Raw genomic sequence first — 27,903 nt, 5'->3', positions numbered from 1 at the left:
TACACGTTAATTTCAATTAAAGAACCATGAAAGATGATGTTCTCCAGTGAACTAACATCACAATGAAGACACAAATACAAAATTTGTATCCTTTATCCACTACAGATTTCAGTGCCTCACCTTCCAGAAATCCTGCTGGCATGTTTCCATGATCATGGTGACAAACTCCATGATTCGGACTATAATGGTACACTTGCTGTAATTATACATGTCTCTCTCTTGTGGACTGAACATGCTGTCTTTTGATCTGCAGTCAAAGCACTGCTCTGCTGCGTCGATATCATGCAAAGCAATAGTTTCCAGGAAGAACTGCACAGCTTCCAAGAATGAAGATCTTGCATTTATACCTAAGAAGAATCAGACCAAGTTGAAATGATACTGCAGCTTTCAACTAACTGGATGCTAGCTGCATTCAACAATGACCTTACAGTATGGTTTTAAACCAAGAGACAACGCTAACAGACAGATTACTTAGAACTTGTACAAGTCTTCACACTAAAATAACTATCCAAGTTTATTATAAGTGACAAAAATAAAAAGCGCATTTTGTTTAATGTGGCATAAATAATTAAAAGAAAAACTTTTTGAGAGACCGTACGGCTATACAAGCAAGGTATGACAATGCACCCAATCAAAATTCAAATACAAGGGGTTTGGACCTGATGCAGGTGAAGCATCAGGAACTGAAGAACGGGAAAATGTACAGGGCTTGAAATGAAAAGGTGACTTTATTCTCCAGACATTAATAAAGAGTAGGTAAACATCTTTGGAAGGATTGAGGGGAAATAAACAAGAAGACACGTACATACATAATCTGTTGCTCTCCTTACCAGAGGGAAATTAGCTGTTAAGAATGACTTTTGAAGATGAGAGAGTAAAAGAAGTTACTGGTGAGTAGACGACTGAAATGTAAAGGTGTATTTCTAAGACTAAAATGAAATATTTTAAGATGCACTATTAACAAAGCACTTCTTCATCAAAAAACATCCCAGTACAACAACTGTCACTGAAGCCTTTGGGAGAGTTTATCAAATTCATCAATTCTGCATTTAAGAATAAAGCTTAAAGTCCTAGTTAGGAACTCATCTTGGATGGGCTTTGCGTTAACAGACATGAAAGAACCTAATGCAAGTTATTCACTCACCCAGTATTTCATGAGGTTTGATCATTCGCAGCTCAAAGAATGTATTGTAGCAATCCAGTGCTGCTAAGAACATATCCATCCATCGCATTACAGTCTGTAAACTGAAGGGCTCCTGCATACCACAGAGAGTTGGCTGAGAAAGGATCCCAGATGGATTTCTAGCATCACTGCCACCTCCTTCAAATTTGTTAATGAGGAAAGAAACATCTTGGTTTTTTAGAACATCAGCCAGCCAAGAAGACGGAGACTTGTTTCCTGGTAGAAATAGAAATATAAGTTCTGTAGGAAAAAACCCATTTCAAAGTAGGAAGGAATTACAGCAAATGGATGGACATGCTACTTAAATTACCCACAAAGAAATGGCCAGTTTTTGAGACACTCCTACTAGTTCCCACTCAGCAAATACGGCCTTCATAGCTGGATACAACAGCAGCTCTGGGCCTTTAAGTTCTCTTTTTTGGCTAGAAGGAAGTTCACAATAAACACCTCATCTATGCCCACAAATATCCCACAAACCCTGAGGTTCTCATGGTATTTGATTTCCAATATGACCAACTATTCAGTTTCTGCTTAATAGCACTGAGGGAACAGACAGTTATTAAAAAATATTTCTTCTTGTAATTAATACTTTGCACAGAAAACATAGAGGGAAGGTGTGCACAGTGTTCAGAAAGCAAAGTTAATGGTGCACTGTGATTTTAAATACCTGGTAATAAAGGAACAAACTCATAGAAGAGCTCCATGGCTTTATGTCGGCACTCTGTCTGAGGTCGTCCGCACTGCTTTAACAGCCACATGACAACGTCCAAAAGACACACTGACTTGGTAGCTGGAAATCCTCTACACAAAAATATTAGGGATTAACAATTCCTCATGGTATCTACCATGAAACCAGTGTCTTCCAGTTAACTAAGCACAACTCATCTCCTCTACAAGACACAGTTCCTCTACAAGCATGTTTTGCACTGCTTTCCCTTCTCAGTTTACTTTGGATCCCCAGATCACAGCCTTTGTAGCAACAATTTAAAAATCAGAATCAGGTCCCTTCCCTTCTCTTTGTTAACAAAGAAACAAAAATGAAGATTAAAGCTTAAATAAGCCCCCACAGTCTCTCTCCTCATCCCTAATCATCCACTCTGCTAGCTTACCAAATGCCATACCAGTGAGATAATTCTCAAACTTCACTTGTCTGTTTATTTAGGATCACACGATAATTCAGGTAAAAAGGGACCTGAGAAGGTCACTAGTCCAACCTCCTGCTCAAAGCAGGGTTAGCGGTCAGCTATATGATCAGACCAGGTGACTCAGCTTCATCCAGCCTGATACTGAATCCATTCTGGCTTTTTCCACCTTTTTCACTAGCCCTCTTTAATTGCTGACTATCACTCTATTGCCATTTGTCCTACTTCTGCTAACACTTAAAAGCAATAAGAAAAACTCCAAAGGAGCTTCCTCCAAGTGCTCTGTAGCACCAGTGCTAATGTTATTATGAACACCACTGTGAGGGAAATCTGCTTTTCTTTTCCACCTGTCCTTGCCAAACTAAAGCAAGCTCACAATGCTGGAATAAAAAGTGACCATCATGATCTTGCAAAATCACGGCCAGCATTTCGTATCAGTGGTTCAATAGATGTATCAGGAGATCTGCATCAGCAACAGCCACAGGATGACAACCGCATGCAGAATCCCAAGAGTTGAACTGAACTACATATATCATTAATTAAAATGCAGTATTAAAAAAACCCCAAACAAACGAACCAACCCCTCAAAATGGCAAATTACTGACTGTGGTACTCGCCGTTTCCCTTCCTTGTTCAGAGAAGGCGCTTTATGCTTGATTATGCGTTTCAGGTGATTAACTGCATCACAACATTGTTGAGTGGTACCTGTTAGAAAGAGAGAATTGACATCTATTAAATAAATGCTAGTAATTTGGTTAAACAAATTGCAGTATTAGCACTACAGAAATGATGCAAGAGACTTACAGGATAGTGTCTATAAGCTCTGTGCTTCTACAATCAATTTTTTCAAGGCCACAGAATAAAATTACAAAATAGGACTCAGGCAAATATGGCCTTAGCCAAACATCGGGCATCTGCTGTAAAAGTGTATCCTGCTTTCTGTGATCATGCACAGAGAAACTGCAAAATTTTCCCATTTTACTATTTCCTCTGGGGACACTTTATCATATCCTGAACGGTTTTCTCTGAAAGAAATAAAGCTTTGTAACATCTTTTTTGTGTGTGTGTGTTCTAATTACTACTAATGGATGAAAGTCAGAACACGGGGGGGGCAAAAAAAAAAAAGAGATAAAAGAGCAGGTTTACTGAAGAATCATTAGTACACTGGAAGAGGTCATGGATTCCTCACACAGCTACAAAATGTTGCAGAAAAGAATGACAAGTCGGCCAGGAAAGGTTATTCCAAAACAGTGGAAATCTTCCACAGAATATACAGAAATGTCCATTTTTGGAGCATTTTGCTTGTTATAAAAGAATATACTTTACGTTTTTACACTGTGTAACTGCTAACCCAGGAATCAAATCAGAAGCACCACTAGCATTTTTAGCGTTACTATAAAACTGTGAGTCATCGAATGTGAAAAGGTTCTTTCTCCTGGGCTCAAAACCTTCCACCTGTTATGCTGCAAGAAGTTGATTCAAAGAGTTCCTAGCTAGGTACCAAATAATCTCTATGAGTAATGAAAAGTGATCCTTCCTTTGCTGCAGAAGTAAGCACATTTACTTTTCCTGTATTTATAGCAGTTTTTCTTTTCTAATCCAAGATTCAAGAGGATGACTTTTTTTTCAATTCCATAGTCAATTAATTACAGCTCACCTAATGATTTCTCATCTGTATGGGTTAAGGCCAGACTTTCCAGAAATACAACCAATGCTTCAAACACAAACTGCTCCACCAGAGAATTTTCTTCCCTTTAAAAATCAGGAATAAATTTGATAAAAAACTTGAGCAGAAGAAGCACTAAGTGTGACATTCTAATTTAATAAATATGTAAATAAACTAAAATACTGTAGAAATAAACTGCACAGGATGTCTCCACAAAGAAAATACATTTAAACCACTCTAAAAAATAGCAATGAAATTTGCTGACCACATTTAAAAGGAATAAATTACTTCCCACAAACTTCATAGAAATTTAAACTTATATGATCCCTACTTCCTGAAAGACCAAACTACAAAATTATAATTAAAAATAAATAAGCCAAGGAACTCAATTTTACAGCTACCATATACATTAATAGAATGATTGTCAGTGGATGACTATTTGAGTTTTACATCTAATACATTTTATCTCCTCGAACCTTTATTCCAAGTTAGTTAGTGTTTCAAGCTGTTTGCTCACCTGAATTCTCTGTAGATGCTGTTAAAAGCAAGTGCTGCACCCAGTCTCTTGAAAGCACTGGGATGAAGAGCAAGACTATACAAACGTTTAAAAAGAGACTTGGTATTTGCTGGGCTTTTCTCCTGCTGCCTTGGTGTTGTCTGCTTAATAGACCATTTCAAAAATTCTCGTATGCACTGACCACAGAAATCTCTCAAAGTGCTGTCAACTGGATCCACTATGCCACTCTGCAATTGCACAAGAGTATTTTATTACAACAGTGAAACCCCTGCCAAAACTTGCCATTGTCTCAGTGCAGTATTAGATGGCTTACTTAGACAGTATTATTTGTAACTTGAAAAACGAAAAGTGTCCCAGAAAAAAATGAAGCTTCAAAATTACTATTATCCAAGGGATGGGCAGTATTTCTAGCCTTCACAGGATGGGATTAGGCCTCAAACACCTGGTTTTCTATTCCTGTCTCAGCTACCAGTTTAGGAATCTTGTCTACGTCACTTCAATTCCTGATGAGCCGATCTCCTCTGCTTTAGAACCGAAAACACTGACTTTAATTTACAAAAAGTACTGCAAAACCTCCTGACCTACCTTGCCTCCAACCACTTCAGGCCAAAGCCAGTTTTAAATTTGCTTTCACCAGGTGCCAAAGCTTTAAAGAAACTTAGAGAAAAATTAGGTACACATCAAAACAACTTTCACGTGGGGGAGTGTGGGGGGTGTGAAAGCATTTCTGTAGTTACTTCTATACACTGATGATAAAAGTGTTTCATTAATCCTATAAAGAGTCTGAAGATGCCACACCTTACATTTTAAGAATGACAAGGAAATAGAGAAATCCATCATCAAAACCTCAGTAAAGAAATATTAGATGGTCATAAAAAGTAAGTTGTTAAATTTTTTTCCTTCTTTCAGACAAATAAGGAGACATTATATCTGTTCATGGGCTCCTGGTTCTTTCAGTAATAAAATGCTAGTTAAAAATAAACTCACATGGCACAGAGAAAAAGAGCAGGAAGACTTATGACCTACCAAGATAGCTTCCAGGAATGCCACTGTATCTTGACTCTCAAATTTTTTGTTGTTAGTAAACCAGTGAATGAGTTGCATGACTAAAGGCTCATACAACTGTCTTGTTACCTGAAAAGAGTAAACATTAACTATATTTTTAGCACTAATATATTTTCATGTTATTTTGCTATTCAAAATACGTAAGAATAAAAAGCAGTACTTCTTTAAAAATACATTATACTAATTTCCTGGATTTCACCAATTTTACCTGCAGGCCAATCTGACTGAATACTGTCATACTATAACATGAAGGGAAGAACCATTATAAACTATTTCTCACATTAAAACGTATTTTAAACAAGCTAAAATGCTTATGAATGAATCTGTTTACCTGGTCTACGTCACAAGCAAGACGAAGCAGTACCGGAAATACTCGTTTATGTAACTGATACATTGGTGGGGGACCCCGAGATCCTTCTGGCATCTGAGAGGCTCTTCCCAACATGTATGTGACTATGCTATGTAGCAGTTCACATGCAGCAACCTGAAATTTAAAAATCCCTTTGCTTATGCATCCATTACTTTCACAGAGAAGACAAAATCATGGGCAGGAGAGAATGAGTCACAAGAATACTTGAGAAATCACTCCAGTCTATGCTAGATCACCATTCTGGGAACAGATCACATTCATGGAAATCATTTATGCACATTCTAACTGGCCTTTCTCTTAGTGTTTTAGTCTATCATGGGCAGTCACCTGTCAGCTGGAGAAAATTCATCACTGGATAAGTCACCCATCATTGTACTTTCAAGGACAGCTCCATTCTGGACTCTCTGGATATCAACATCCCAATCCAGCAAAGCAGCAAAGTATTTGTTTAAGTGTTCTGCTGGAATGGGTCCACAAGTGCATAGGCTAGGCATGAGGAGGAGGTGGCCAAACAGCACTGAAGATTAATTAGTTTAAAATTTTCATTTTTATGTTAGGTCTAATTCTCAAAACACACTGCTGTCTCATAGCAACTTATGCCCTTCAGTTTTTAAACACTCAGGATAATGTCACCATGAAAGGGCACCAAAAAAACAATTGCTATTACCTTTGAACTAATTAAAACAAGTTTTTTCTTAACAAGGAAGACATTATATTTTGTGCAGTGTTTATCAGCTAGCATTAAAAATATGCATAAAAAATATCAATACTTTTGTTTGCCTGTCACTTGCAGAAAGAGCTAGTTCAGTCACACGAGGCAAGAATAAATCCAAGTAGATGACAGGCTTCATATCTGCAAATGGTACAGCAAAGCTCAGACGCTTCTCAGTGTCCCAGGACACACACTTCTTCATCATCTCTTCTGCAGAGGTAGCTAATGCATTTGAAAAAGATCAAAACAAAACATGAGCTTTACGTAACACAGAGTATTTCTGTAGCTCAGTCAAAAAAAAAAAGTAATCTTCCAGCTTCACCTAGACTGCCATACAACATTAATGCTTTATAAATTACGGGATGTTAAGCATACCAGAATTATGTTAGAAGGCTGGTTTTATTTGAAGATCTAAACAGATGTTTAGCCACCAAATGGAAAAAATAATTGCAGCCAACGCTTCAGCATACATTTGAGGCAGCCTCCAGTTTCAATACAGGTAAGTTTGGAGACAATTATAAACCCAGAAAACACTGAATCACACTTGATTTAAAATATTTCTTTAAGACACCCAATATACTACTTTTGTCTTCAAGAATTTTTTGTAACAGAAGATCAGTTCTAACATACAGACTTCTGCAGTTGCACAGAAAATGACTACATTCTCCAGGGAGAACTGCCATAATTCTCCTTTCTGCCTATATTCCCATGTTTGTTAATTTGGTTAATAAAGTCCGATCGCACTTTGTATTTGCTTTCCAGGGAAAAATGCTACTTTCCCATTGTATTTCTAAATAAGCAACAGAGAAGTACTTGGCAGAAACAAAATTGACTGTAAAGGCACAAAAAACAAATACAGGCACGAAAAGAAATGAACAAAACTTCTATACAACTACATCAGTTTTCACACAGACTAAATTTTGTGCTGTATCTATCCCTTAAATCTCACGATCAGGTAATTTCACTATACTTCTCCATTTTTTTTTAATTAGATTTATATACTTTATAAGTAAATTATAATGCTTATTCAATGACTGAACAGAGATGAGCATGTAAGTATTTTTATTTACACTGACACTCACCTGTAATTAAGTTGTGGTTGATCTGCCCTCCCAATGATCCAAGAAGGCATGCTACTCTAATCCTTACTGCTTCCAAGGAGGAACTATCATCCTAAATAAGTCAACACACTTATATTAATGAAGGGTTACTTCTATATAGAAGTAACTTGATTTAGATACTGGATGAAAGTTTTATGGCTCTTGTTAACATATGGATGAAAAAGGTAAAATGAAGAACATGCGAGGAGAAGAACTGCATCAAACAAGAACAGATTTTGTTCAATAAGCAAAAGAAGGCAAGACTAGAAGGCAGTTTTATCACATTTTGTGGGCTTTCAATGCCATTTCTCAAGTAAAGGTTAAAATTTTATCGTCACAGGTAACAAATACCTACAGAATGAAATAATAGCCTAAAAAAATGAAAGAAATCTGAAGTAAAAATTACTCTCTTCGTTTGCTTTAATCCCGGGACTTAAAACTTTAGATCCTGTATCTGTATGTAAGCAGCCAAGTGATTTTCATAAGCAGCCTGTATGGGATGTAAAATTTACTCATTTTAAAGACCATTAGGTTGGAAAGAATTACATATATATAGGAGTAACTTAGTTTCATGCCTAAAAAAGGTTTGTTCCAATTTAGTTTGCGCACTGGGAAATATAAAACTACACTTATTCTTGAGCTACTTGAGAAGCCACTGGCCAAAATGATATGCCTGCTTGACATCTAAGACTATAAACCTATCCTCAAGATACTAAAAAAAAATCCCAAACCCTCAAAAAGTAAAGTTACACATTCAGAAATGGTATTTGCACACTGCACCATTGCTAAGCTTGGACCTCATTTAGGTGTAGGAATTAAATTTTTGTTTCCATAGTATATCAGTCTAGCACTGATGCTGACTTACAGGATTTCTTCAGCTCCTTTTCCCTGCTTCATTTCCATTCTCACCCTGAAACATGACATCTTCCCAGCTGTGCTAATGTAATAGCTTTTAAAGCCACACTTTAGAACAGGATTCACTGAACTGATGTAAGGTAGAGATAATCCTCAGAAAAAAAAAAAGCATGCATGCAATGAAAGAAGAGAAAGTGGGAAGTGATTAACTCACATTTAACTCTAAAAAGAAACAGTGATCTTACCAATGAAAAAGTCTTTGCTTTTCTTAAACGCTGTATCACAACCTTATTAAATCCCTTCTGTGCTGCTCGAGAAAGTTTTCTCACTTCCCAGTTGTTCTGGGATTCAACTGATGAACAAAAACCCCACATATTAGTTTATTGTACCAGCACCTCATGCACTTACTCAGTTTCTTTAAGAAAAAACCCACCCTGATTTTGCCTGGTTTTGTTTTTAAGATGTGACAATTATTCTTTCATTTACAATATTTATTGAGGAAAATAAGTTTCTATTAGTGAAAACTAAGCTAATTTAAGGATATAAAGAAAAAAAACCACAGAGAAGTGGCATATAAAAATGGCTATAACTAGTGATTGCTCAGCAGCAGGAAATGAATCCTAGTTTAAAACAAAGGTAAATTTTGGGTGTAAGAGAAGTCATATTGTTCCAACCACAGTAAGCCCACAATACAGACAAAAAGTATGTCACGCCCATACCTTTAGGCATAACTATAAAAAAAAAATATTTTCCAACTTTTTGTCTGTTTGTACCTGTAGATGTAGAGTTTTTCAAATAACCGTCAAGAAGAGGCAGAACATCCTTGTAGTAAGGCTGCATTATATGTCTGGGGATGTGAGCTGACCAGTCTTCCAAAGCATCCAGTCCCAGATCAGCCATTGGGATACAGCTAAGGCCCAGTTTAAATGCATTCTGTGTGTCAAATGTAAAACAATCAGTCTTTCATTTTCATTACTATTACTTTTATTCCTGTTACTTTCAGACTTTTATTACTTTCATGTTTATTACTGTTATTTAAAGGTAAAAAGCCCCACATATTTGAAAGCGTTTAGCATACATCTTCTTTCTTATCAACTTTTGTCTACTTAACATTTCACTCAAGATCAGCACAGGAGATACACATTATATTGCAACACAGGCACTAACAGAGGCAGCTTAGTGCACAAGCAAATTCTGACAATCTAATTGTTTATTCAAAATATCATTTGTATTCTATCTCATGGAAAACACACAAAGCTTAATACTTCTTTTAATTGCTCAACAGGATACTAAGCTTGCTAGTATCTAAGAATTTTTGTATACGTTCTAGAAAAAGGTTTGTTAGCAGTATATCACTTTGACCTACCTGCAGTGCAGGAATATATGCTTTGATATCAAGCATGATGATGTCATGCGGTAAAGAGAGCAGAAAATTCAGACAGGATGCCAACAACTCATCCTTATACTGTTTCATTTTTGCTGCAACCTACAATTCAGATAAATAAATCAAGAATTATCATAAGACTTTTAAGATCTTGATTTAGCTATATTAATATTCATGTAAAATAAACAGCTCAAAACCAATACTGGAATCTCATTCACCTGCAGACAGTTACCAGACAGTATTTAACGTACAATTATACAATTACTTCTCAATTGTACATGAATAGGTGATCAATACGCCTCTTTGACATTAAGTAAAAAAAAAAGAAAAAGATCTTAAACCCACACTATGTTGTATATTTCGAGGAGCTGAAATATTCTATCACAGACGCAAGATTTCTCAGAAGATAAAATTTTGATTATGTGTGTTTATATTCTGACTAAGAAAGTTTGCTAGCAAAATAACTTACCTCTTTTCCAAACTTTACAAACAGTGCAAAGCAAGAGCTCTTTTCTGGGTCTTCAGGACATGTTTTGAGACTCCTCGGGCTGACACTCTACCAAACAGAAACCACATGTCAAGAGCATTAAAAAAACCTAGTACACAGTACAAACACGCAGCACAAGTTCAAGTCAGAATACATACATTACTGTCCAATGACATTAGCTTCAATGAAACCTTGAAATGTATGTCTGTTTTCTCAGAACTTAGAAACCATAGTTAATACAGCACACTGAGGATCTGCTTTTTGAAACAGACTTAATATTACTCAAGTAAGACATGTACGACTGAAAATACAAGGATGGTGTCTCTTCAGAAACTGGGCTTCTAGTCTAAATTTTTATTTTCTATGCGCTTGTAACTAGAGGTATAGGATGCAATAAACATTTGAAACAACTGGGTAACAGGTTCAATGAACTATTTTCCATAGTGCATAAGAGAGTATATATAAGGGAATGTACCATTGTCAATACAACGCTACCCCTCCATCAGGGAAAAGAGATCTCACCTCAAAGTATTTTATTTTCTTGGCAATTTTCATTGTAACAGAAAGCAGCTTATAGAATCCACTGATAAGAGGTAGTCTTGTTGAATGTGTAATAAGCTCGTAACCAAAGGAATATACCCAAGGGTTAAAGTATTCAACATGCTTCTCTGGAAGTATCTCTCTAAAACAGAAAACATATGGGGGGTGGAGTGTGAAGAAACTCAATAAAACATTTGTTTCATTTTTTTTCCAAGCTTTCACATTGGTAGAAGAAAGAGAAGTATTGCTGTAAGAGAACAGCTCCAGAGACAGTGAGGGAATAATTACATGCTGCCTTCTAAGGCAAGCGCAGGAAGAATACCTTTTTCTGCCTTACAGTGCAAAGCCATCTCTGCCTCATTGTATCTTACTACTGATTTTATACAAACACATATACTCACATATCACACTTCATTACTGCAGTATTGTGAGGGGAAATCAACTGGACCTCCACAGGCAAACAATGCTGTACCTTTCACTTCATGCCTAAATACTACTCTATGAAGACTGTGCTTCTCCCTTCTGAAGTATTTAGGATATATGGTCAGTATGACACCTGAGTGGTGTCCCTCAGGGATCAGTGTTGGGACTGGTCTTGCTCAACATCTTTGTCGGTGACATGAACAGTGGGATTGAGTGCGCCCTCAGCAAGTTTGCCGATGACACCAAGCTGTGTGGTTCGGTTGATACGCTGGAGGGAAGGAATGCCATTCAGAGGGACCTTGACACGCTTGTGAGGTGGGCTGATGCCAACCTCATGAAGTTTAACCATGCCAAGTGCAAGGTCCTACACCTGCGTCGGAGCAATCCCAGGCACAGCTACAAGTTGGGCAAAAAAGAGATTCAGAGCAGCCCTGCGGAGAAGGACTTGGGGGTGTTGGTTGATGAGAAAATGAACATGAGCCAGCTTCAGTGTGCGCTCGCAGCCCAGAAAGCCAACCATATCCTGGACTGCATCAAAAGGAGCGTGACCAGCAGGTTGAAGGAGGTGATCCTCCCCCTCTGCTCTTGTGAGACCTCACTTGGAGTATTGTGTGCAGTTCTGGTGTCCTCAACATAAAAAGGAATGGAACTGTTGGAACAAGTCCAGAGGAGGGCCACAAGAATGAGCAGGGGACTGGAGCACCTCCCATATGAAGATAGGCTGAGAAAGTTGGGGCTGTTCAGCCTGGAGAAGAGAAGGATGCGTGGAGACCTCATAGCAGCCTTCCAGTATCTGAAGGGGGCCTATAGGAATGCTGGGGAGGGACTCTTCATTAGTGACTGTAGTGATAGGACAAGGGGTAACAGCTTAAAACTTACGCAGGGGAAGTTTAATTGGATATAAGGAAGAAATTCTTTCCTGTTAGCGTGGTGAGGCACTGGAATGGGTTGCCCAGGGAGGTGGCGAATGCTCCATCCCTGGCAGTGTTCAAGGCCAGGTTGGACGAAGCTTTGGGTGGTATGGTTTAGTGTGAGGTGTTCCTGCCCATCACAGGGGGGTTGGAACTAGATGATCTTAAGGTCCTTTCCAACCCTAACTATTCTATGATTCTATGATATCAAAACATACACACTGAAAGACAACTGCACCTGAATAAAGAAAGTGAATTACTTGTCTCCTGTACTCTTAAAACAAAAAAACCTGAGCTGATGAGCTATTATGTTTTCACCTATGATCTAGGTATCTGAAACAGTCTCCCTGTTAATCACCATGTGTATCCTGAAATACAGAATAACATCGCAAATCAGAAGCAGCTATCTTAAATAAATCTCACTTCAAATTTCTTCCAATTATTTTATAACTTCTAAGTTACATAAAAACATATTAATACCTGCAGAATTCCACTAGATTTATAAAGGCAATAAAGTCTGTCGGCTTTGTTGGCTGAAGGTTTGAAGCAGGGTCAGAAGTAGGCCCAATCAAAGCACTGCTAGTTTCATTTTCATCCTGAAAATAAATACATTGAAGTGAGAACACTGGATCTGTGACAACACAGAAAGCACTTACACTGTTTTCCCAGATAAACAGTCTGCCTCTTCTTTTTCTAGCTGCTACTAGCTGTCTGACACAAAGGACACTGACACATCAATGATCTGAAAACATAGTAAGAGATCCTGGCTTCTAAGGAGAAAGCAAGTACAAAGATGAAAACCACTAGATGCCAGACCAGGGAGTCCAAAATAACAGATTCTGTGAACTTGTACTAATTCTGACATTTCCACCTCCTAGCACTGCTATGCAACATTCAGGAATATGACTTTAAGTCTTGTTTAGTACAAATATTACTCCAAGGACACTACAAGTTGCTATCTAAGCATAATGAAAAGAAAACAGCGAATGTGATTTTCGTTCCCCTACAGCAGCAGGAATTTATGGACAAGTCCTCAGGTCTCACCTGCTCATTGACATCCAGTTTCTGAACAGTCAGGTCCAATTTCTCAATAATCTTCAAAATAGATTTTATAAATTCATCATATAGCAAGCGACACAGGGACTGCAGTGATGAATTTGCAGTAAGAAAGTTTTCCTCTTCAAAACCACAATCCTTTGCAGGAGGAAAAAAGTTCATGTTTCAAAACGCCAATGACAATTATTTCTTGTACTTATAAACCAAGATTTGACTGATCTAGAGAATCCAGCTTTCTCAGCTATGGAAGCCTAAATTCATCCCTCTTTTATTAATTTATCAGCCACAGAATGCAATTAAACCCAGAAAGAGTTCTACAGCATGACATTTGGAAAAAATCTAGGGTTAGAAAAGCAGTGATAAGCCTCAGGACTATGTTTCCTTTAGTATTTCCATGTTAACTATGCTTTTACCTTCATTGTGTCACAGTTCAGGAGATTTCTGAAGAGATATAAATAGTCCTTATATATTGGTACTTTCCATCTCCCTGTCCCACCCTCTCCATCTTCACGGGATTCTTCTGAACCAGTTTCTTTTCCAAAAGAACCCTGAAAGAACACAGTCCTTTAAAGAATTGTGGTGGTTGACCAAGTCTGGATGCCAGGTGCTCATGAAGTCGCTCTATCCTCAGCAGGATACAAGGGTTGAGAATAAGATAGAAAGAACTTGTGGGCTGAGATAAACACAGTTTAATAAAGCAAGGTCCATGCACAGAAGCAAGGGAGAGCAAAAGACTTTTCTCTGCTTCCCATCTGAAATGTCCAGCCACTGCTGGGAAGCAGGGCTCCAGTAGGAGTAGCAGTTGCCCTAGAAGACAAATACAATAATAGTGGATGTCACTTCCCTCCTCCTCCTCCTCCTCCTCTTTTTCCCCATCTTTTTATTGCTAAGCAGACCTCATATGGTATGGAATACCCTTTGGTCAGCCACAGTCCCGGCTATGTCCTCTTCCAAGATACAAGTGTGTGTGGGGGGGATGCTGGAGAGGGCAGCCTTGATGCTCTGAAAGCACTGCTCAGCAGTGGCCAAAACACTGGTGTGTTATGAATACATTTCCAGCTACAAATACAAACACAGCACTATAATGGCTGCTACGTGGAAAACTAACTCCATCTCAGCCAAAATCCCAATACGACTGTGTAAGTGTCTACCTGCCCAAGCTAGGACAGAATGTAAAATTACTTCCCCCAACAAAAACACAAAATGCTTAGCTTTCTCATTTAGCCAATCTGACAAGAACATAAACTAACTAGCTCCTTTCAAAAATCTCTAAAGCTGTTCTACTTCTAGTGGTTATTTGAGAAGCTCTATAGCTACCCGGCTGCCTAGGATTAAGAGGCTTTAACATCCTCCCTTAATGTTCAGTAAAACTTTTAACATGTCCAAAATTTGCTAACCTGGAAGAAAGTTGCATGACCTTAATTACAACCTACTTTGTTACAGACAACCCAATCAAACAAGAACTGCAGAGAACAAAAGTCTGTTTCCTGTCATTTTTTCATTCAGTACAAGACCCACATCCTCATTATGCGGACTACATGTAGGGATCAGAGACTAATAACAACTGAGCCACAATTCCAACTGGACAGCACTATTTTTGCTTCTTTGGGCCTTCCCCTTTTTACTGGCTAGATCATCAAGTGCTGGAATGTGTTGTCTAGGAATTTAGACCAAATAAATATGTTTAAACAGTTATTTTACCTTTGAAAATGTGATTGGCTTGGAGAAGATTCTGATTAATCCCTGATGCACTGAAACAAACAAACAAAAATACATTTCCTGAGCAGACTTAAAGAGAGGCACAGCATCCATATCACTCACTATGTTAAATATGAATTAAAAGTTTTCTCTTTTCTATATTATGTCAGGATGAGGGAGAGGAAAAAGAACACAACTGATCCTTCAAGGACAAATATAGCCAAAATCAGAGGCATTATTTTAGGATGTTTCACAGGGAACCAGTTTTGAACTTGCTTCTTACTACTTTTTCTCAATACTGCTTTGATTTTTTCCTGACTCTGAAAGCAGGGATGTTCAAGGCATTTCCCATAATGCCCATACTGAAAAAGGCAACAACTCCCAGTAACTCTCACAGGCATGGACTTAGGATCTCCATTCTGGCATGGTGGTTGAGTGCACTGCATCCCAAACCAAGAACATAGAAAACAATGAAAATGCCACAACAGAGAAAAGCCACAGTAAATAATAGAAATAAAATTAAAGTAACTTCTGAAAGTCATTATAATAAAATGTCAGCATTTTATTCCAAGCTACTGGAATTATCAGGTCCCGGTGCTGACATTATGACATTTGCAGGACTTTATCTCATTAGCTACATACTTGGAATTTTCTCTTTTTTCTATGTACAAGTTACAGAGCACAGAAAGACTGCATTTCTAACACAGATAATGCTCACCCTCATTTCTGTGATATTTTGTAGGTGTAAGTGAAATGGTATTGAACAGAGCTTTGTACATTTTTCTGTGAAATCCCCTTCTCCCCATAATCCTTCAGAGCAGGAACATAAGTCTTTATGTTCAAAAAGATTTTCACAAAAATATACTCTGTTGCCCTTGGTGATAGCCACTGCATCATCCAAAACAGTTGTTCAACATATTATTTGAGTGATTTAACAATGGATATTGGAAAAATCCACGAGAACCCTAAACCTCCGTTATTCGAAGATGGAAAAAGATTCATCTTTGACCCCAAATGGCTATTCCACATATCTCTCTTACAGTCAGTTAAACATTTTAGGAGGAAAAAAAAATCCAAACAAAAAAGACTCCACAACCCCACCAAAAACCACAACAAAGTTAACGTGACAGACTCACCCACAGTGCTAACAAAACTCCAGAGAACTGGACCTTTTCCTGAGAGGGCGAGAAATATCTTTATTATAGATCTGCAACAGACTACCTGCATTTTTTCACTGTACTGTGGAAAGCTGTTGATCTGCAGCACAACTAGATGTTCAAGAACTGGAGTGTATACTTCAGGAATCTAGAAGAAATAAAAAACAAAACACCCATCATGCAAAGCCAATGATTATAACTCAGTATCAGTGTGAAGAATTCTGCTAAATTATTTCATATTTATCCATTTCAAATTTACTACAATTCTTTGTTACAAGGTTTACATCATGAACTGAGAACATTAGAACACTTAGCAAAAGAATGAATACATCTTAGATGTAAAAAAAAACCACCACCAACCACCAAACAAAACCAAACCAAGCAGTCAAAAAAACCCAACAAAACAAAACAAAAAAAAAATCCCAACCAACCACCAACAAAAAAAAAACAACAACCAACAACCCCAACAAACCAAACCAAACAAACACAATAATAAAGTTTCATGGAATCATAGAATCTTTTATATTGAAAAAGACCTTTAAGATCATAGAGTCCAACCTTTAACCCAGCACTGCTAAATCCACAACTAAACCCTGTCCCCATGCACCACATCTACACATCTTTTACATACCTCCAGGGATGGTGACTCAACCACTTCCCTGGGCAGCCAGTTCCATCGCTTGACAATGCTTTCAGTGAATAAATTGCTCCTAATATCCAACCTAAAACTCCCCTGGAACAGCCTGAGGACATTTCCTTTTGTCTTATCACTTGTTCCTTGAGAAAAGAGACCCCCACCTCACCACATCCTCCTTTCAGGTAGCTGTAGAGATCGATAAGATCTCTGAGCCCTGAGCCTCCTTTTCTCCAGACTAAACAGCCCCAGTTCCCATAGCCATTCCTCACAAGACTTGCTCTCCAGAACCTTCACCAGCTTTGTTGCTCTTCTCTGGCCACACTCCAGCACGTCCATGTCTATGCTGTAGTGACGGGCCCCAAACTGAACATAGTACTTGAGCTGCAGGTACAGTTCCCTTTCAATACTGATGAAATATTTATCACCCAGGTTTTCCAAAATACACCACTAATCTAAGCGGTTGCAGGAGAGCAAAAGGTATTTCTTTCCTCAAGTGCCTTCCCTTGTGAGTTTTAAAACATGCTTCACCTCAGGTTTGAAAGGAACTTGGGTTTCCTGGAACACATTATGGAAAGTAGCTCCTGGATAGATTAGTGCTTCAGTGGAACCAGTTTTAAGCTTCTTTAGAAAAGCACCAATTTACTTAAACAACAATAACACAGCTGTATAATCTGCTAATCCTTAACAATCTGAATACAGAATATAAGTGAAAGTCTCTTCTCTGCCCCAACCTTGCTTCCCAGCTCCAGCTAGGATCCAGAAAGTTCTCATTAGAACATACACAGCATTGCATGAGAAGAAAATCCAAGTAACAGCTCTTATAACACTCTTAAGTATCAGTACCGAAAGAAAAAGCAGCAACATTGTGGAATAAACACATAAAAAGAAGGGTAAGGCTAGGCCCAAATAAACACCTTCACCTGCAATAAATAGAAAACGGTTTATATTTAGCTATCATTACATAATTGGTTTTAATTACAATGCACTGTAGTATTTTATTTAGTATATTCTGTGCATATTTTTTTTCAAATAAAATCCAATAAAGCATCCTCCTAGTAATTCTTCCCATCCCCTAGGAGCTAAACGTCATCGTATTTCAGCTAAAAACCACACCTTCTGTCACTGGTAAGTTCATAGGTACTACCTCATTACACATCTCTACCTGTATTACAAAACCAAGATGACTGGGACTTTAAATACTCCACTTACTGTATCTATATGGAATATCACACTTGCAATGGACTGCAGGAAACTTGGTAGCTGATACAGATGGTCATCTATTGTTTCTGCTTCTGTGAGGTACATTTGCTTACAACGCTGAAGGAGCTCAACATACATGTCGTCAACATCCTTAGAATGTATAGCTTTACAAGGCTTACAGGAGAGAAAATAAAATACTGATTTCACAACTCTGAACAGTCAAGCAAACATACGCTCTAGCACTAAACCCTACCCAAGTCTTCACTGAATCATAATCAGAATAATCTATTTTTTTCCAGGAACTCAATATATCTGAATAAATTAGGTATTCTACTTTTTACATGTATAAGAAACATGGTACCTGCAATGAACTAAAATAACAGTTGACTGATGAAGTGCAATTTACTGTAAGAGTACTTGAACTTCCAGTGTCATGATTCAAATCCAGTCTGAAATGCATGGAGCTTGGCTGTAAATATCTTATGTATGGCACTGTGGATAATAATATTCACTTATATTTTGATCTAGCTGAATAAAAATATGAAGTGGCTGATCTTCATAGAATCATAGAATGGTTATGGTTGGAAAGGACCTTAAGATCATCAAGTTCCAACCCCCAGATTAACCAATTATCATCCAGTACTATTCAACATTTAACCCAGCAGCACAAGTTCTGAACTTTCATTGTGCTGGGATCTGTATAGATGATACAGACTACTCTTAAACTAATGAACTGGTGGAAAGCACCAGAAACAGTACTACAGGGTATGTCATAATGATTCCAGATGTCTACAGAATGATTTGTAAATCACAGTGTTTAGCAGGAACTAGGACAAAAAAACAACTTTATGAAAAAAAAAAATCAGGAACCAGGTCACAGGCAAGAACTATAGTAGGGAACTGCCCATGGAAAAAGAATGGACTGATTTAGGTAATTACAGAATACAAGAGTTAGGCTGAAGGTTGAACCTAGTCTGTCTAAAAACATGAGGACAAAATTAAAACTATCCATTTATCATTTTAGAATCGTTAAGTATTAATTTAAAATCATTTCAGTGATTAGAAAGTAAAAGAAATGTTCTGTTGTGAAACTGAATCAATCACTGAACTTGTGTTTAGTTTAAGGCCACTACTTGCAGTAGCAACAAGACTCCACTGCCTCACGACCTAGCATCTGATGCTTGGCCAAGATTTGGTCTAAACATGCTAGCAACTATTAGTGTGTCCTAAGATATTAAAGACTTCTAAGTATTGGAGCCTAAGGAGCCCTTTTTCCAGTTAAAATTTGCAGTATTATTGTCTGTATTTATATTATGCAACTTTAATTAACTTGTTTTGTAATGAGATATTTTAACACTTTTTTTCAATTCAGTAATTTGATATATGTCATTTTTTTCTGGAAACAATACCTTTAACGCAGTTCCTTTCTAGCTCATGTCACAGAAGACAGTGACAAGGTTTCAGCAAAACACGTTGAGAATTCTACAAAGCAAATGCACTCTGCCCTAAAGGCAGCAAAATGAGAAGATTCAGCTAGTAACCAGCTAGACTATCACATTTCCTAACCTTCTCTAAATAATCTTAATACACATTGATAATGCTCCCACTATGAGTGGGAGTCAGTGTGCATTTCAATAATTTTCAACCACAGTGTCACTAATTAAGTTCAACACTTAATACAGCAACATAAGCATTCCCTATGTAACAAGCTGTGTAGAATTGTAAAAGGAATGGTATATGAACCCTAGCTTTAAATCTATTCAATATGGGCCTTTATCAGAACAAGTTTCCTGCACATACTGCTGCGAAAAGCCCATATCCACGAATGGCAATGGACAACTCTTTGTTGCTTGAATCCATTCTTCTGATGATTGCATAGAACTGCTCCATGAAGAACTGCAACTTGCTCTTGTGTAGCTCTGCATCCTTAGCTACTATTAAAGAAATCTGTGAAGCAGAAGCAAAAAATTCAGCATTTCCAGAAACATGAAAAAAGCCACCAAAAATTACAGTAAGTCTTAAAAGATATCTAGCTCGTCACATGAAGCACTTCAAACATTTATTAATCAGATTCACAAAACTTCTAAGCACCAAGTATTCCCACTATTTCAAGAAATTTAACTTCACTTTAGTCTCAAGAGATCCCAGTGTAGTTACAGTACCTGCTTGAGGAATGAATCTAGTGCAGAATGACTGGCTTTCTTCAGGTCCTGATTTGCATGGCCACACCATTTACACATGGTTTCAAAGAGGGTGACATAATTGTCCAGGAGCAAGGCACCAAACTGAGCAGCATGCCAGGTGAACAACTGTAAACCAGCTGCAATTTAATAACAATTCTCATTAAAACTCAGGCTTATATCCCACTTTCCAAAATCAGACCAGACTATCAAAGTCCACATTAGGATTTTAGGTAGGTATACCTACAATGACTGGAGGGTAAAAAAGGTATTCTTCTAGCCATTATGGTATCAGTATCCAAACATTAAGAACTTAAGCATTAAAACAACACCCCAAAATCCTATTAATGTACACCATTATGGAAAGCATAGCTGTGTTCTGAAGTAATTTACATTAACAGTGAAAAAGAAAGGGAGCGATTCTGCTGGTCACAAATAATAATAATCACACAGTTCACAAAGATTTGGTTTCTGTGGTCATGATTATGCTCAGGTCCCCTCCTCCACTAAACTGTGATACAGACAAATAAAGAATTCAGAATAAAGGTCATTTCACAACCCCAAATATAAGCATAAATGAAATTTCAAGATCCTTCATGAATTAGTTGGGGGAGAGCAGAATATCTTTAAAGAGGGTTTCAGCCTTCACAGTTGCCATGGGCCTAGTACCCAAACGTTGCATTTTTGCAATTTCTGCATTTCACATTTCAAAAGCCAGTTTCTCATTTTCTTCATGAACTTCATTTGTTCCTAATTTTCTTCCCCATACAGTGAAATTACCCTTTTATTTGTTTTTTCCTTTAACCCCATCTTTTTCTTTTCTCCTAATTTGCTGTATGATATCTATCTTATTTCTACTCCTACGATGATTCCTCTCTCATACAAAGATTTTGTACTACTCCAGAAGGGAAAATGGCATCAAGTGTAATGCTGTTGTTCATCGGTTCACTAGACCTTGCCTAGTTTAACCAAATACATGTTTAACTCTTGAGACTCCAACTTAAGGTACACCAGCTTTGCCCCCTGATGAGTTTAGAAGATTGAAGGATAGAGCCACCTGAAGACAGCCAGTAGAGAATAAATGACAGAAGACACCATTGTATGTATGGTATCCACATGAACTGAATTAATTCGCAGTCTTACCCAGATGTACTGCATATCGCTTCTGATCAACCTGTAATACCAGAAAAGGTTTGTCATGTGATTTATTCTTCATCAGGGCTGATCCATTTAAGTGGAACAATTTGCATGTGGCAGATTTACCTGTGGGTTAATTGCCTTCATTGCAAAATCAAAAATCTCCTTTGCAGTCTGAGGATCTGTGAAACAATCCAATAATGAGTATTTTGCTATTGAGACACAAGAGGTAGAGTGAAGACAAAGATATTTTTATCCAAAGCTTGGCATGCAGAAGCAATATAGGAAAGCTTTACATACATCATTCTAAGAGGCAGAGACACTTTTTTATGGAATATTTTAAATTTGAATTGTATATGTATATGCACTGATTCTTTCAAATACCCATGTTTTAAGAGACATGGATTTCTAAGGTAAACACATTTCTCTATACACCACATTCCAGCTCAGCTGCCCAATCTCTGATTAGAAAACAGCACTTCAACATTTATGTACAGAAACACACTGATGAAGCCACTCCACACTAACACAGCCTACAAGAACCACGTAGCTCGATAGGCCTTGCTTTTGCATAAACGACCTGCCAGTAGGGAAGTTTTTATTCTGAGCTCACAGAATGAAACAGTACTGCTTCCTGGCAATATAATGACTAAAATATATCGAATTGTATAACTGTCTTTCACACAGAGTAAGACCATACCTTCGTCCACAGATTTGGTAAAATTGTACATGAGTGAAACAAGTCCCCTCAGACATCCTGCTACAACAGGTAGCTTGGGTCCCCTTGTAGTTGATGTCATCTAAAAAAATACGGAATTGAAAAAAACATTATTCTGAAGCTAAAATGAATTTACACCAAGGCTTCCCAATTCCTAGAAGTGCAGATAAAATAGCACATTACAACTTAATACAGTGATGTCAGCACCTAACTTTATGAACAGAAGTCCACAGAAACATCTACTCAGTTTCATATCGTTTGGGAAAGAGATCAACTACAGAAGCATAAGAAATCCTTTGAAAATCATGAAACATGTTCCACCAAGATCAACCACAGGAAATTTTAGATAGCACATCCTAATGTTTTAAAAGTGCAGAATACAGTAAAGTTCAGCAGAAGTGTGATATTTACCTGAAGCGCTAAGATTCTGTAGCTAAGTAGAAACCAAAACAGAACTACTAATGCATGGTAATATGACTTTTCATAGGCACTACCACAATGAACACCATGTGCCATCTTTTCTTAAAGTAAATGGGTTAATTTGCTTCACTGACAGCCTTGAATTTTTACTTTGAAAGCTTCTCAGAACCAGAGAACAAACTTCAACAGAAGCATTTATGACTGTCCAGTTAGACCCCTACAAATTGTACTAGTTACAATAGTATTCCAATATACAGTGCTACACACATCAAAGGAAAAAAAAACCCAAAGCAATGCAAGAGTCTAAAAAGAAATTCCAATCATACCTGTGTTTTAAGCTCTCCCAGATAAGCTCGGAATAGTTTCTCAGAGTTGTTAATCATTTCACTCGGCTGAACCTCTCCCAAAACTCCCAAAAGCTCATAAATCTTCTCCAGTACTAAAAAATAATTTAATATTATTACATATTAATTACTGAAGTTGTTATTTTGACATTTCTATTGCATTTCCTGTGTAACTTGCAGCCACAAAAAAAACATCCCTGTTGGTTTAATTTTAGTTGGTGATTAGCACAGCAGAAAGGCAGCTCTTTATGATGTACATAAATATATACACACATATCTACATCCTACAATGCGAGGTGCATTCTCCTCTAACATTAAAACACATGTACTTCTTTCAAACAAGGCTTAGAAATCTGATTAAAGGTCATAGCCACTGAGGAAGCACATACCACTAAACCAGCTCCTGGCCTTAAGGTTATGCTGAGTCTTTTAAGTACCATCACAGTTAAGGCCAATAGCTAGCAGAAACTTAGGCTTGAGTTCAGACTGAAGGGTTCTATGCAGACACAGCAAGTTTTGCAAGGGTTAGAACAGTCAAACCAAGATTTCAGCTGCAACTAGCCAAGAAGATCAAATTAGAGCTCGTATTGGTATGCTTAACATCATAAATAACATGATTACGCAAAGGAGGAACTGATGAGCTCACATTAGGGGTGACTGATGCAGCAGCTCTCTCAGTAAAACTGCAGCTCTGAGGACATAACGGGGCAGGTATGGAATAAGGTTATAAAGAGCTTTAATATCAGTGAATCATTCGGGTTGGAAAAGACCTTTAAGATCATTGAGCCCAACAGTCAACCTAACACTGCCCAGTCCACCACTAAACCATGTCCCCAAGTGCCACATCTATGGGTCTTTTAAATACTTCCAGGGATGGTGACTCCACCACTGCCCTGGGCAGGCTTTTCCAATGCTTGACAACCCTTTCTGTGAAGAAAATTTTCCTAATAGCCAATGTAAACCTCTCTTGGCACAGCTTGAGACTGTTACCTCTTGTCCTAACGCTTGTTGGAAGAAGAGACTGACCCCCACCTCACTACTGTAGAGAGTGGCAAGGTCTCCCCTGAGCCTCCTTTTCTCCAGGCTAAACATCCCCAGTTTCCTCAGCCACTCCTCATCAGACTTGTGCTCCAGGCTCTTCACCAGCTTTGCTGCCCTTCTCTGGATGCACTCCAGCACCTTAGTGTCTCTCTCATAGAGTGGCCCAAAACTGAACCAAGCATTCAAGGTGTGGCAGTTACTCTCTTATGTCAGGAATCCTAAACCAGATCTAGGCTTAAATTCAGTATGAACTGCCACAGCTAAACGCAATTATAATATTTCTCACACGTTAGCTCATACATATATACAGGGCTGCGAAGCAGCAGCTAACTCTATGATCATGATAAAAAGACCTGAACAAATTTTACTAGCTCCAGAGCACCAACAGCTACTATTTTTAAGCACACTTGCCATGGGAATAGCATTTATACATTCTCCTGGGGTATGATGCAACAAAACCTGAGTGCAAATAAAACAAAGGTCAGTGGCAGAAAATGTAAAGCCTACCTGTGTCAGAAATTTTACTTTTTATGGCAAGTTCCCCATAAAATTTATTAAATATCTCCCCAATTTTCATTTCTTCCATCAGACAGGAACGCTGTAAACTTCGAAGTAACTACAATTAAAAAAAACAGAATTTAGGAAAATCATTAATATCAGTACTACAGTCCTACTTGATCTAAATAAAACCACAGTTCGTATGTTTAACTTCAGCCTAAGTATGCTGTTCAATAAAAGAGATTTAAGGTGACTGGTCCAGGAAAGAGTACCGGCATGAAATCTACTTTAACAACAAACTACCTTCCTACATATGTATTAATTTTATAGGTTTTAATTTATATTATACATATCATATATAGATCATCTACATGAAAATTACAGACAGTAGATTTTTATATTTATATATAAAAACCCCACAAAAGCACAGGTTTAGCAAGTCTGCAGTAGCCTTTATCTTATGGTATTTCTCTCCCTGCCGCTACAAAGCAAAACCAAGTTACAGAAAAACTGAGATAGAATAACTCAGAAGGGAGTTTTGGTTTTCATAAAAAAAACTAAGTAGCTACAAAAGCATTTGCAAAACAATGGTCTAATGCATTCTAAGGAAGAAAGTTCTGAAATTACTGTCTCACACAGTAATAAGCCTTCTGAAAAAAGCCCTTCTCTTCCTCCACACCATACACATACTTACATTTTTAAGCAAGAAGAAAACTGAACGGCAAAATTTCTCCTTAAACATAATAAACTGCAAAAGAGAAGATCTGAAAGTGCCCCCAAAATAACTGTGTCTTGCTCTAGTAGATTAAGGAATGACATGCTCATATGAAAGCAACCAACTGGAGGAATATTGAAGACATCTGTTGTAAAGATATATCTCTTATTAACACCTAAATATTACACTACCACTATTCTCTTACTACTGCAGACTACAGGTTTTCTGCATGCCGTGGTGTAACTATATCAATACTACAGGTTTTCTACCTTTTTCTAGAAGCAAGAGATATTTATAAAATGCCTTTACCTTAATCAGGAGTTCCAGAGCTGGGATTTTACATTTTGCTGCTCTCTCTTTTGTATAAGCACTAATACAAGTTTGCTAGATAGAAAAGAAAATAGAGATTATAATACAAGCAGAGAAAGGAATTCCAAGATAACAATGTATTAAACTACTTCTTTAAAGTATCTGTTCCTAACAAGCTTAAGGTTTTAAAAAAGACTAAAACAATAAAAATGTCCAGTCCCAAAAGCAGCTTCACTGACAACACTGCAGCATGGTCTGACATAAAAGCAAATCCCAGCTCAAGCAAAGAAAGCACAGTTTCTGAAATAACAGACACATGTAGCAAATTTTCCACTTCATTCCTTACAATACATAGCTACTGACTTGAGAACAGAAAGTACATTGGTACAGCTGAGCACGTCTATACAGAGCAATATTATTCAGCAACCTAAAGTCAAAGAATGTTGGTTTTAGAGGTACTGTATTTTCCACCAATTTCTGTATATATTGCAAAAGTAACAATTTCACAGATTTTTTTTAAAAACAATACCTAAAGCTAACCACCACCTATAGAAATATTAAGATGTGACACTTTAATTAGTGTGCTTGGTTTGTATAAATAAAGTTATAACTATTATTTTCGATATCAAGAACATATTTTCAAAATCAATACCCACTATGTTCTATAAAAAGAAGTTAATTAAGTCTATAGTTGAAGAAACAATTCCACATTTCTTTATTATATGAATTATACTTTATGTTCATCAAGTTATTCCAGCTCTAACAAGCACACTGGACATGAATAAAGCATAGAGGGAGGGGAGAATAATAGTTATCAATCGGTTATAGTACGACATCAAATTGTTTCAACCATTTTGGAAAGATCTTTAGGAAACAATTTTCTTTTACCCACCTTAATATGACAGGCATAAGGATGAGCTTTGTCACCAATTTTTTCCATAAAGACACAAAGAAACTTCAGTGCTTCTTCCCTGCAATCTCGAAACTGAAAGTTAAAAGAAAAAAACATCTAGTCTTAATATGTATAATATAATGTGCTGTTCATCAAGCACTATCTCAACATTTCTTTAAAAATTAATGGTTTTAAATTGAAAGAGGGTAAATTTAGATTAAACATTAGGAAGTTCTTTACTGTGAGGGTGGTGAGGCACTGGCACAGGCTGCTCAGAGAAGTTGTAGCTGCCTCATCCCTGGCAGTGTTCAAGACCAGGCTGGACAGGGTTGGAGCAACCTGCTCTACTGGAAAGTGTCCCTGCCCATGGCAGGGGGGTTGGAACTAGATTAGCTGTAAAGTCCCTTCCAAACCAAACTATTCTGATTCCTTTATTATATAAATTAAAGTTTATCAACCTACCTCCTCGGTGCCGAGGGACCTGTGGATAAACACAAGTAAGCCATGCTCTTGGGAAAACACGAGGGACAGGTGCAGGGCTGCAAGGAAGCAAACAAACCATGGGCAGTTGGTTTCCTTTCTACAGCAGGCAGAGCTGGAGGGCTGGATACCACCCAGCCCATCACTTTGTGCAGAAGGATGCCTTAACGCCTTGGATTGGGCTGATGCTTGTGATCAGAAAAACCACAGCTGGACATGGGTGTTTCTGACGCCCACATGGATGCGAGTAGAGGTTCTGTGCCTCTGACCTCATGCCAGCGGTGGGGGAAAGCCAACCTGGGCGCAGGTGGGCAGAGAGGAGCATGCACTAAAGTGTTCTGAACCAAGGTAAGTGGTTAACTGGGGTAAGAAACTGTCTCTCCCCCGAAATGAACCATTTCACATTAGGCCAGCAACCGTCAAATGTCATGTTAAGAACTGAGGGACGGCACGGCCATCCCCCAGGACCACGGGTCTGATGCACTGTGTAACCACGCCCGCTCCCCCCCCCCATTAGGGATACCTCCCCAAGATGAGCAGTTGTTTCTAAGCCAACACCGAGCGTACGGCCGCGCCGGGCCCCGCTCAGAACCCCTGAGGCACCCCTGCCCCCTCGCCCGTCCCCGGGCCCGAGAGCGCACCCTGCTCGCCACTCTCCAGGCTGGTGAGGCAGGTCTCGCCCAGGCTGCGGATGAGGGTGTATCCGTGCAGGGCAGCGCTAGCAGCATCACCAGGCTGCAGGCAGCGGTGTAGCTGGAGCAGGTACTCCTGGACACCCGCCATCCTGCCCCAGCCCGACCGCCAGCTACCCAACAAGAACAAGCGGAAGCGGGAGCCAAGGACCCGCCCCCGGCCGGATCCAACACAGCCAACTGGGGGGGACGGACGGGAGGGGGAAGGACGGATGCGCTGTGGCGTTGTGACTGGTAAACTCGGAGGAAGAAGAGTGGGTAGACCTCAGCCGCGCCATTCCGAGCGAAAGGAGGCAGCACGATTGTCTAACGGCCAGCAGCAGGCGGCATCTTTATGTGTGTCCCCGCATGACCGGATCAATAGACGCAATACA

General features: G+C 38.4%; 1 protein-coding gene across 1 annotated transcript in view; it reads right to left on the bottom strand.

The window, feature by feature from the left end:
• Nucleotides 1-27,658, bottom strand: part of PRKDC (protein kinase, DNA-activated, catalytic subunit) — an 81,751-nt gene extending 54,093 nt beyond the window's left edge. Inside the window, exons 1-32 of the mRNA XM_061354881.1 lie at nucleotides 27,479-27,658; nucleotides 26,820-26,896; nucleotides 26,358-26,450; nucleotides 25,466-25,540; nucleotides 24,451-24,559; nucleotides 22,885-22,997; nucleotides 22,121-22,220; nucleotides 21,547-21,602; nucleotides 21,427-21,457; nucleotides 20,266-20,423; nucleotides 19,904-20,050; nucleotides 18,113-18,277; nucleotides 16,246-16,414; nucleotides 15,113-15,162; nucleotides 13,825-13,959; nucleotides 13,400-13,549; nucleotides 12,836-12,951; nucleotides 11,004-11,163; nucleotides 10,464-10,550; nucleotides 9,977-10,096; nucleotides 9,384-9,543; nucleotides 8,856-8,962; nucleotides 7,738-7,828; nucleotides 6,714-6,877; nucleotides 5,905-6,057; nucleotides 5,535-5,642; nucleotides 4,509-4,735; nucleotides 3,983-4,077; nucleotides 2,931-3,030; nucleotides 1,851-1,984; nucleotides 1,145-1,399; nucleotides 121-347 (exon numbers count right to left, since the gene is read on the bottom strand). Of these exons, the coding sequence (XP_061210865.1) occupies nucleotides 121-347; nucleotides 1,145-1,399; nucleotides 1,851-1,984; nucleotides 2,931-3,030; nucleotides 3,983-4,077; nucleotides 4,509-4,735; nucleotides 5,535-5,642; nucleotides 5,905-6,057; nucleotides 6,714-6,877; nucleotides 7,738-7,828; nucleotides 8,856-8,962; nucleotides 9,384-9,543; nucleotides 9,977-10,096; nucleotides 10,464-10,550; nucleotides 11,004-11,163; nucleotides 12,836-12,951; nucleotides 13,400-13,549; nucleotides 13,825-13,959; nucleotides 15,113-15,162; nucleotides 16,246-16,414; nucleotides 18,113-18,277; nucleotides 19,904-20,050; nucleotides 20,266-20,423; nucleotides 21,427-21,457; nucleotides 21,547-21,602; nucleotides 22,121-22,220; nucleotides 22,885-22,997; nucleotides 24,451-24,559; nucleotides 25,466-25,540; nucleotides 26,358-26,450; nucleotides 26,820-26,896; nucleotides 27,479-27,620 (4,074 nt within the window). The 5' untranslated portion in view covers nucleotides 27,621-27,658. The remainder of the gene's footprint in view (nucleotides 1-120; nucleotides 348-1,144; nucleotides 1,400-1,850; nucleotides 1,985-2,930; nucleotides 3,031-3,982; nucleotides 4,078-4,508; nucleotides 4,736-5,534; nucleotides 5,643-5,904; nucleotides 6,058-6,713; nucleotides 6,878-7,737; nucleotides 7,829-8,855; nucleotides 8,963-9,383; nucleotides 9,544-9,976; nucleotides 10,097-10,463; nucleotides 10,551-11,003; nucleotides 11,164-12,835; nucleotides 12,952-13,399; nucleotides 13,550-13,824; nucleotides 13,960-15,112; nucleotides 15,163-16,245; nucleotides 16,415-18,112; nucleotides 18,278-19,903; nucleotides 20,051-20,265; nucleotides 20,424-21,426; nucleotides 21,458-21,546; nucleotides 21,603-22,120; nucleotides 22,221-22,884; nucleotides 22,998-24,450; nucleotides 24,560-25,465; nucleotides 25,541-26,357; nucleotides 26,451-26,819; nucleotides 26,897-27,478) is intronic.
• Nucleotides 27,659-27,903: the final 245 nt, after the last annotated feature.

Source organism: Neopsephotus bourkii, unplaced genomic scaffold, assembly GCF_033783945.1.
Source record: "Neopsephotus bourkii isolate Nb327-2 ecotype Australia unplaced genomic scaffold, CSIRO-AGI_Nbou_v1 NB_753, whole genome shotgun sequence".
Lineage (NCBI taxonomy): Eukaryota > Metazoa > Chordata > Aves > Psittaciformes > Psittacidae > Neopsephotus > Neopsephotus bourkii.
This window is presented reverse-complemented; position numbering and strand designations above follow the sequence as displayed.